General features: G+C 44.3%; 1 protein-coding gene across 17 annotated transcripts in view; it reads left to right on the forward strand.

Moving 5' to 3' along the window:
- Positions 1–9861, forward strand: part of PACSIN3 (protein kinase C and casein kinase substrate in neurons 3) — a 30087-nt gene that overhangs the window by 17645 nt on the left and 2581 nt on the right. For 5 of the 17 annotated variants that reach the window (XM_083460828.1, XM_083460840.1, XM_083460838.1 and 2 more), the window contains 9 exons: positions 3340–3440; positions 3832–3988; positions 5730–5965; positions 6248–6403; positions 7131–7306; positions 7534–7654; positions 8069–8202; positions 8968–9033; positions 9509–9669. In XM_083460828.1, the coding sequence (XP_083316954.1) occupies positions 3387–3440; positions 3832–3988; positions 5730–5965; positions 6248–6403; positions 7131–7306; positions 7534–7654; positions 8069–8202; positions 8968–9033; positions 9509–9669 (1261 nt within the window). In that variant the 5' untranslated portion in view covers positions 3340–3386. Of the gene's footprint in view, positions 1797–2989; positions 3127–3339; positions 3441–3831; positions 3989–5729; positions 5966–6247; positions 6404–7130; positions 7307–7533; positions 7655–8068; positions 8203–8967; positions 9034–9508; positions 9670–9861 lie in introns of those variants that run through there. The other 12 variants (XM_083460831.1, XM_083460833.1, XM_083460834.1 and 9 more) reach the window with 7 other exon arrangements.

Below are 9861 nucleotides of genomic sequence, written 5' to 3' on the forward strand. Positions count from 1 at the left end.
TAATGAGTAGGTAGAGGGTCCTGCAGGTCCCAAGTAGAACCATGTCAGGCTGGATCCCTTACTCCAGTTTGGAAACACTGGAACATGAGATTATCCCAGTTGACAAACCTCATTGGACTTTGAGCCCCAAGTCCCGTAAAGATTACCTCTACTTGCTGATGTGCTGCGTGTTTAGATGTAACATAGGGTAATAAAATACATTAGCTTTTATCTGGTCACAATAGGTTGGATACCCCATGGGCAGCTTGTCTGTTGGTGTGTGCTGCTGCCAACCACAGAGGCACCGAGTGGTCCTGTTGGTGGAAAAGCTTCAGAAGGTTGCACTTTTCTTAAACTTCCACTCAAGTGCCCAGGCACCACCTGGGTGTATTGAAGGGTGGTGCACAGGGAGAGGTTCTGTTTTCAGTAAACCTATACAGGTGGATAATTTATAGCCAGGCTTCCTGGAATGTGTGGGCATGTGATGACAGCAGTCCATATGTTTCAAAGCTATAGGTCAAATAATTCAAGTAATGAGGAATTCCCCCCCCCCCTTAAAATTCTGGCTTGTTCTGTGTTTGCCTCCCAACACAAACATTCTCAGCTTTCACTCTAGAAACTGAAGAACTAGATGCTTTAATTTGTTTGATTTGGCATCTTAAAGTCATTTAAATAACCCCTGAGCTGCAGATTCTGGACTATGTTTCTTGTGACTTTGGTGTTACAGAATGGTAGCCTTGGACCTAGAGTTTGTATGTTCAAAAAACAAAAGAAACTCACAGACAGAGAGAAAGTGCTTATAATTTGAGAGGGAGGAGGGTGTTGGAGGGGCATAATTACTATAGTTAGAGAAACTCAATCCACTGTAGAGGAGTTAACCTTTCCCAAACAAGTTCTTAAAGTAAAAACAAAATGACCCCCATAGGTCACTCCTACAGTAACTTGACTTCTTAATTATTACACTCTGGGCTCTCCCTAGTTTAGCTCGCAAGGAATCAGCAGTTGTGTTGATGCGTTTAATAACTTAAGTGGTCCCTGTATGAGCATCCCCACATGGTGCTGTGCATAAGTCAATATACATTCTGCCTTCAGAAGTTTGCAGCATTGCTTGGGGCCCAGTCGGAGCAAATCCAGCTGGGTAAACTTCATTTCCTAGCCTTTCAGATAGAAGAAATCACTTGTTGACTCAAATTATGTGGAAGCTGAATTTTGATTGTCCAAAGGCTATTTATTGTTCAATGAGTGTTGTTTTTATTTAAAAATGAGATGCATCTTTGAAAACCATAAATAAGCATCATTTTTATCTTGGCTGTAGGATGCCCAGAGGAGGAAGTCAGGCAGATTAATTGGGGCAGGTGGGAGAGCTGGGCTGTGGGCCAGTGCTGCCTGGACAGGAGATCCATGTTTGTGTTGGCTCCTTCCGGTTGGTGAGGAGCTGTTGCTTTGTACAGCTGTCCTGACTGGGCCTTTTCATACCACCCTGGTACTTCTAAACTCTGGGGTAATATCTTTTTACAGTAGGACTTGGCATATTTCCAGTATATTTGCTAGAGATTGACACCTTGGATTGCAGGGGGTAGCTGCTCCTGTTGCTATATTTGAGGCTGCCCCTCCCTAGATTCTGCTGAAACTGAGAAGTACACTCTGGGTGAGAGGGATTTCTTAGTTGTCAGATGCAGTAGCTGTATTTGAGTTAGGCCAGTGAGAATTGGCTACAAAGCTGCGTTGACTCCACTTTTTCCAGTGTACTAAGCAAGCACTTTAAGAACCTAGAGACCTCCCTTCCATCCCTTGGCATCTGACAGCCTTGTGTTTGGGTATGTAAATCTGTAACAAAACTGGGACTCTTAAAATGTGTGTGAGGGGAAAGTGAGCCTAGTTAGTTGGGATGGAGTTTTTGGGCTTGCTTGGTAGCTGATTTAACTTCCTTGGTGGTCAGGTGAGCTAGGGCTGTTAGAGTTTTCAGTACCTAAACCAGGAGCATGCATTTTAAAAACGCTTTCCCACGTAACAGGAGAGGGCTGATGTGGCAACATAGCAGTGGCTTAATCTCCTCCTGTTTGGGTGCCAGTTTTTCTCTTAAGGATCTCTCGGAGCATTCAGTATCATGGAAACTATTGCCACAAGTGTTTGAAGGGAGGATGAAACCCAGTCCTTTGTGCCATGGGAGCTCTGCCTTGCCATGGGAGCAAGTTGGATACCTTTCCAGGGTGTGGGGGAGCTTTTTATAGCAAGGAATGTGCAAGAGGCAATGAGCAACAGTCAAATATGTCCATCAGTCATTAACCATGAGCTAACCTTTATAGTGAGCTATGATAATGGAATCCTCCTGTCACCAAAACAAGCTGTGGAGGGTGCCTGGGAACCTCTATTTTTGCTGTATATACATTACATGCATGCCAGCTGAGACCACTGACACAGTCTTACTAGAATTGTAGTGACTAGATAAGCATGTGTATATTGCCGAGTGAATATCTAGGAAAGTGAGACTGAGGAGGTGGTTTTAGGGTAGCATGACCAGTGCACCAGAACAATGCTATAGGACAGAGCACAAGAGGTGGGGGTGCCAGGTGCCACTAAAATTTGAGAGCCCAAAGTCTGCCACTGGAGGCTGCTAGGGTGAAAAGTGAGCAAATGCACTACAGTGTTGCCACTCTTGTGGTGGTAAGATATAACTATGGTCTGCTTAAACCCAAGAGCTCAAGCGCTGACAATATTATTTTGTTCTGTTAAACAGCTTGGTAAGTTCTTTTCCTTCCAGAAAGGGAACAAACAAAAGTCCTTTGATAATACCGTAAGAATCAAGGCAGTCTGCAGAACCTTGGAGATTGACTGATGACATTAGCTTTTTGTAGGCAATGTAGTAATTCTGAATATTACATAGGGGCTTGGGTGTACTGAAATGACACATCTAGTCCCTTAAAAATCTATATACAGTCTTCCTCAGTGGATTCAGCTGTTGCAGGAGCAGCTTCCAGATTTCTCCCCTGGGACAGAGATCCCTTACCAGAGATGCCTCCCACACTCCTGAGTGTGAACTGAATTGGAAAAGTAGGCAGCTGGGGTGAATGTGCCTTTGTACACTTGGGCATGTCCCAGTTTGGCCCTAACCCAACTCCTCCCAGCATTACGGAAAAGACTTGTCCTGTAAGTACTTTGTGCTGCTAGTGGTACTTGTATGTGAAGATTCCCCCACAAGGAACCAGAAGGCCTACCTTATTCTTGTCCCTGTAGATAGTGACCAACATTCCTATATAATGGGGCTAGCCTGTTTGGGTTTGGATGACACTCTACTTTTCAGTGTCTCATTGGAATTGCCATGTTCTGCTACACATACAGTTATTTTGCTTTTCTTCCCAGCTGCTCCAAAATCTGCAAAAATTCTCTGCTGCAAGGAAACCAGAGTGATGTCATCAGAAGATGATACTGGTGGGGAGGCACCCAGTGGCAGTTTCTGGGAGGTAAGAGAGGGCAAGATGGAAATAAAAGGGTTCCCCTTTGTCTAGAGTCACATAGGATGTGCTAAGAAATACTAAATCAACCTTGATTTTAGTACCTCCTGACAGAGATGTACAGACAGCAAACCCAGGACAAGTTGTCATTGGATGCCCCTTTTTTAAATGGTTCCACGATCCTTAGTGCTGAATAATAATAATAATAGTCCCTGGAATGTGTCCATAACAGAAAAGCCAGTTACCGCCCCGCCTTGCTTGCTCCAGCTGAGAATTTGGGTGGGGTCCTGGGATGGGAGTGAACCTAGAGCTCAGAAGCCTTCAAAAGGCTTGCCTCTTCTGCCTAAAGATATATCTGAGATGTGTGCAAGAATGACTGATGGTGTTAATCTAATTTCAGCCTGGCAACTACAAGCGGACAGTGAAGCGGGTGGATGATGGCAGCCGGCTGTGTAATGACCTTGTCTCCTGCTTCCAGGAGAGAGCCAAAATTGAGAAGAGCTACGCACAGCAGCTAACAGACTGGTCCCGCAAATGGAGGACTGCTGTGGAGAAGGGTACGGTACAGAAAGCACATCACTCAAGATGGAACTCCTGTCTCTTTAGGGAGGAGCAGGAGTAGGAGGGCACTTTGAAGTTCTGTGAACGGAGACCCCAACACTTCGAGTTGGCTTGCCCCCTCAGCTAAGAGTTAATGAAATAGAGGTGCTGACCTGGCAACCATGAGCAAGATAACATCGTATCTTGGGGTTAGGCAGGGAAAACAAAAAGTTTATAAATTTGGAGAGGAATGAAGAATGTTTAAGGATGTTTTTTGTTTTTTAAAAAACAACAAGGGGAGAGAGAGGACAGAAACCTTTCCAGATGTAGCAAGGATATAGTAAAGGATTAGATTTAGTTTGAAGTGTATTATGGGAAAAACTTTTTGGTTTTCATGTTTGTTCTTCTAAGTGTCGGTATAAACATTTTTTCTAGTATTAAAGACATAACATAGTCTAATTGACATCTGGCTGGTATGCTCTATATTTCCCCCTTTTTTATTTACCTACCCAGCAAATATTTAACTATTTATTTATTGAGTTATTGTGTGGTTAAAATTTTTTTTTTTAATAAAAGAAAACAAATGTGTTATTTGTTCCATTTTCTACTACTGTTGTTATGGAGGAATCTGCTCAAATTAATTATACAAGAAATGGCTTTGTTAAAACAAGTAAATCTGATGAAGGGTTTTAGTTTTGTGGGAATGCCCTCAGAAAGTCTATGGCGGGGTGAGGTCTCTGCAGCCCACTGGCCAGATTTGGTCCTCGAGGTCATGTTCCCCAAACCACACCCACCTGCCCCCATATGTGGCATCGGGTGTGGGGCAGATAGAGACACAACTGGATCAGCTGTGGGACCAAGTTCTCTGTGGAGAACTCAATCATGCAGGTGATATCTGCAGAAAGCATGGTTGAAGTCACTTCCCTTTAGCTGTTGGACACTTGAGTTCAAACCTGCTTGAGTGTCTGCATGACCCATGTAGCTGATCCCTGAAGGAGGCAACATTGCAAGCCTTAAACTCGGTACTTTGCCAAGCATAGGGTTGGCAACACCCCTTGTGCTGTGGTTCACAAGATACTTTGACAGGTGAGTGGGGCAGCTGCCTCACAGACGGGTTGATCCACCCACCAGTCAAAGTTGGATTGCAGAGTGGGGGCATGGATAACCTACTGGGCCAAAACGATTCCCCATCCCTCATCTATAGAATAAATTTTGAGGGGAAGACAATTCCACTTTCATGGCTTTCAGCTACTGTCCCATTAATTGAGTACTAAGTGCCACACAGGTCAGAAGAATTCAGCCCACAGAATCTGGTCAACAGAAAGACTTGTAGGAGGAGCAAAAAGTAACCTGGCACAGTGTACTGGGAAGGCTATGTGTGATGGTAACAAGTAGGCGATGAGAGACTTGGGTGCAGATTGGAGGACTGCCAGTACAACTCTGGATGATCATTTCTTGGATTATAAAGATGGGAAGTCAATCAAGTCTTTATGCAACAGAGACTGAGCAGAAGTTTGTTGGCACACACTCTAGTTGCAGTTACCTAGGGTTGAGATCAGCAAACTTTCTGTAGGCAGCAAATGCACTGTCTCACACTACTATCAATATGTGTTCCTCCCACGCAGCTCTTTCTTTTTGAGCAGTAAATGTACTTTTGAGATAGATGCCTTTGGTAACAAACAAAGCCTGGCTTCCAAACCTGGTTCCTTCTGTACTTGCATAATTACGTTGCCATGTCATCTTTGTTGGTTCATCTAGGCCCTCAATATGGCACACTGGAAAAGGCCTGGCATGCATTCCTGACAGCTGCAGACAAACTTAGTGAGATCCATCTGGAAGTACGGAACCGCCTGGCTGCTGAAGACTCGGACAAGATTAAGGCCTGGCAGAAGGAAGCCTACCATAAACAGATGATTGGTGGCTTCAAGGAGACAAAAGAAGCAGAGGATGGATTCCGCAAGGCCCAGAAGCCCTGGGTGAAAAAACTGAAGGATGTAAGTAAGAAGTTGCAAGCAGGAGACTTATCAAACATCTCAATAGGCACCCTTGGAATTATTTGATTAATCAGCGTTATGGTCTGGGACTTAACAGATGGCAAAACAGCTCAGTCAGCCTACTGTCCAGCCTCATGTTGCTGGTCATAGGTTAGGCAGTGTTGAGATGTAAATTGTACCTTGCTGCTTTCCTGCTACTTCCTCTTGAATACAGCTGCTTGTCTCTGTATGTGATGGGAAATAACACTGCTGATACATTATTCCATATGACATCTCTGTTAGGTGGAAACTTCAAAAAAGAATTACCATAGTTCTCGTAAGGAGGAAAAGACGGCACAGACACGCGAGAATCATGCCAAAGCCGATTCCTCTGTATCGCAGGAGCAGATGCGTAAACTGCAGGAGCGTGTCGAGAAGTGTGCTCAAGAAGCAGAGAAGGTAGGTAATGTTGGAAGGTGGTACTTTGGCCATTGACTCTCTTAAGATGAGGGAGAGTCCTAAAAGCAGGAACAAAAATCAGGGCCTTTTCTGTGGTGGCCCACCTGCCTATGGAACGGTGCCAGGGAGTAGTTAGGCAAGCTCTGTAACAGATCTCTCGTAAGCAGACTTTTCAAAGCTTTTTTAGAATGACCTTTAGAGATTGAAAGGCGATGGCAGCAATTGCTGGTTTTGTCTTATTTTCATGTTTGAAAACAATGTGATTTTATAGTTGTATAATTGTTTGGTGTGTTTTGAAAAGCATTTTACTGTTTGTAAACCACCCTGTTAGGTAACCAACCAGAAAAGTGGCATGGCAGTTTTAAAAATTAAATAAAAGAAACAAGCTTGATTTTGGATCTTTGTCGCTGACTAAATTCTGTGGGTGGAGAGGCAGCCCAGTGTTTCAATGGATAGTCCTTTAAGCAGATGGGCCATTGCCCTTGGCTGCAATATTGGCTGCCCGCTAACCAGACAGAGAACTCAGAAAGCATCAAGGCCCTGTTGAGCTCCTAAACTGAATGGTGCTCATGGAAGAGAGCTGTATAAGTCAATTACTATACTCCCATTCAACTGGTGAAACTAAGAGAGTAACCAGCAAGAAACATGGGTCCCACCTTGGTCCCAATATTCCCGAGCATTATAGGCAGTCAACAGCTCACAAATGTTTTGTTTTGGTTCCCTGCAGTGCAAGGATCAGTATGAGAAGATGCTGGATGAGCTCAATCGCTACAACCCTCGGTATATGGAGGACATGGAACAGGTCTTTGAGGGCTGTCAGGAAGCAGAATGCAAACGGCTGTGCTTCTTCAAAGAGATGTTCCTGGATCTGCACAACCATCTGAACCTGTCTACCAATGATAGGTGTGTGTGTGTGTGTGTGTGTGTGTGTGTGTGTGTGTTTAAAAGAGGGCTTCTCTGCCCTTATTGCATTCTATGGGATGAGAACTATTTAAGGTTTTTTCCCCCCTTGAAAGGCTACATCTCCTGGTACTATAGAAACATATTTCTTGTTTGTCCTTTCCTACATGTCTATGTAGCTTTCCAAACAGAGTCCCTTATGCTTGTTGTGTGTTTCTTTGTGCCTGCAGCTTCCATGCACTTTACCGGGATTTGTATCAGGGAATAATGGCTGCAGATGACCAAGAGGACCTGAAGTGGTGGCGTCAAACCCATGGACCAGGCATGGCTATGAACTGGCCTCAGTTTGAGGTAAGCCATCTCTCTCTGGTGGGAAATACTAGGGAACTTGCCCCCTTTAGGTTGTAAAGTAAGTCGTGTCTTGTATCATCCTGCTGAAATTAGCACTCGCCACTATTTCTCTAAGGAATAGAAATGAGATGCGTAATATACCTGGCATGATAGGAACATGCAAAGCTACCAGCCCAGAGAATTTGTCAATCTAACCAAATATTGACTACACTGCACTCCAGGGTGTAACCTGATCCATTTTTAGTGGAGTTGTCTGGGATCAAACCTGGGACCTTGTTCTGCAAATAAGCAATAAATCCCCCTCCACATAAAGGATGTCCATTGTCTGTGTTGGATGGGAGGGGGAGAGGAAGCATTCAATTAATCTTCTGAAACATTTTTGGAACTAGGGACTGATAACTTTCTCCCCTCTAGGAATGGTCTTTGGAGACACAGAGGCCAATCAGCAAGAAGGAAAAAAGTGGGAAAAGCGGTGAAGATGTGACTTTGACTAGCATTGTGCCTGCAGGTGATGGTGTGAAACAGACCCCTACACCGACAAAGCAAAGGCAAGTTGCAACCTGTAACACTTGGGTTCTAGAGCAGAGAGGGCAGTGTTATTGCAGGATGGCTGACTCACCAAAAATGGGTATAGCAATACCTTCTGCTTCCCTTTGAGAATATGAATTCCCATTAACAAGAGCATACAGAGGCTAGGCCCTTGCAAATTTTGAGATAAATGTCATAGTCTAATAGAATGCAGGGCTGTTGTTAGGCCTGCTGGAAGGGCAGAAGCTATGACTGGCACTGTGCCTCTCCTCTGTCCCGCCCTGATGTAGCTCTGCCTCTGCTTGTTCCACCCATTAGTCTCAGAGTGAGGATGCTGGCAGGATTTTCCTCTCCAGCTGTTGCTGATCTCAGGGAAAGAAGACTATTCCTCCAGCTGCAACAAAGGCAGTTCTGGATTCTTGATTTGCATCTGTTCACTATGAAGAGAGATGTCAGCTAGCCCAGGCCCTTCTTACTCAAACACAGTTCATGTTAGTTCTACAGTGAAGTTAGTAGATAGCAAACATTCTGGCTTTCGTAGCTGAGTGCTTTGCATTCAAAACCCAACCAGATGGCATACTGAGCATGCTGGTCCAGTGGCTGCTGGCACAAGATTACAAAGAAGGAAAAGACAAAAGTAGTACAGGAAATAATAAATTCCTATCTTAACCTTTACTGCAATGTAGAGTCTGCTTTTGTTAACACGAATATCACCAGCAGTAGCTATTCTGCAGCATAACCTTGCCCTTTTCTCGATTTAAAAAGGCTTGTTTGCCAATCCACAGGTATTCATACCAGGAGGAGCAAAACAGTCACTTCTATGATACCCTGAAGGCTTCGGCCTGTATGAAGTTAGTATGAAACTTAAGACTACTTAGGGTACCTGTTTCCTTGCTTCTCCTTTGCTGTAGCTTCTTAATACTTTCTAGTTAAGGAGATGGGCAGTGTTAGCACACTCTTTTTCAATTTCTCCCAAATAGACACCTTTTTAGCTTTCTTCAAATAGACCACCTTCTGTCTACCCTGATTGTAGTCACCTAGGGCTTTTAATGTAGTTATTTCCATAACTGGTCAAGGTTACTGGAAAGATTGTGTTTTTGAACACCTGCTATTCTGCTCATTCTCATTCTTTCTCTCCCCCTACTCCCCCCCCCCCCCGGCTAATGGTGACTTCTTTGCCTTCCATGTTTTGCATCTTCCTCTTATTTGTTCTTCTCCTAGAAAGATGCATGATTTGGAAATGGGAGGCTTTAAATAAAGAAGGAGCTTTGGGTTTTAAATGACCTTTCTTTCCCATTCTTCCTCTTCCACTATCCCCTTGCACAGTGGAGGGAAAGAAGAAATCTCAGAGTGGTCGGATGAGGACACTCCCAAGAAGCGCCCAGAAGTCAATGGGCATGAGGACGACATAAAGGTACCAGGCGTGCGGGTGCGAGCACTGTATGATTACGCAGGACAAGAGGCTGATGAGCTGAGCTTTAAAGCAGGTACAAATGCACTAATCTTCTAACTTGCTTGCTAGTGTGCTTTTGCGGTATGGATGGAAATTTTCCAGTAGGACCTGGATGGCCCCAGGACGCCATTTGCCAAACAAACACTTGAGTTTTCTGAGAGAATCCTATAATAAACCAAGCCATTTATGAAAGGGGTCAGCAGCATGCTAAGAAATTGCAGAGAGA

The sequence above is a fragment of the Podarcis liolepis genome (genome assembly GCF_965112155.1).
Source record: "Podarcis liolepis genome assembly, chromosome: 1".
NCBI lineage: Eukaryota > Metazoa > Chordata > Lepidosauria > Squamata > Lacertidae > Podarcis > Podarcis liolepis.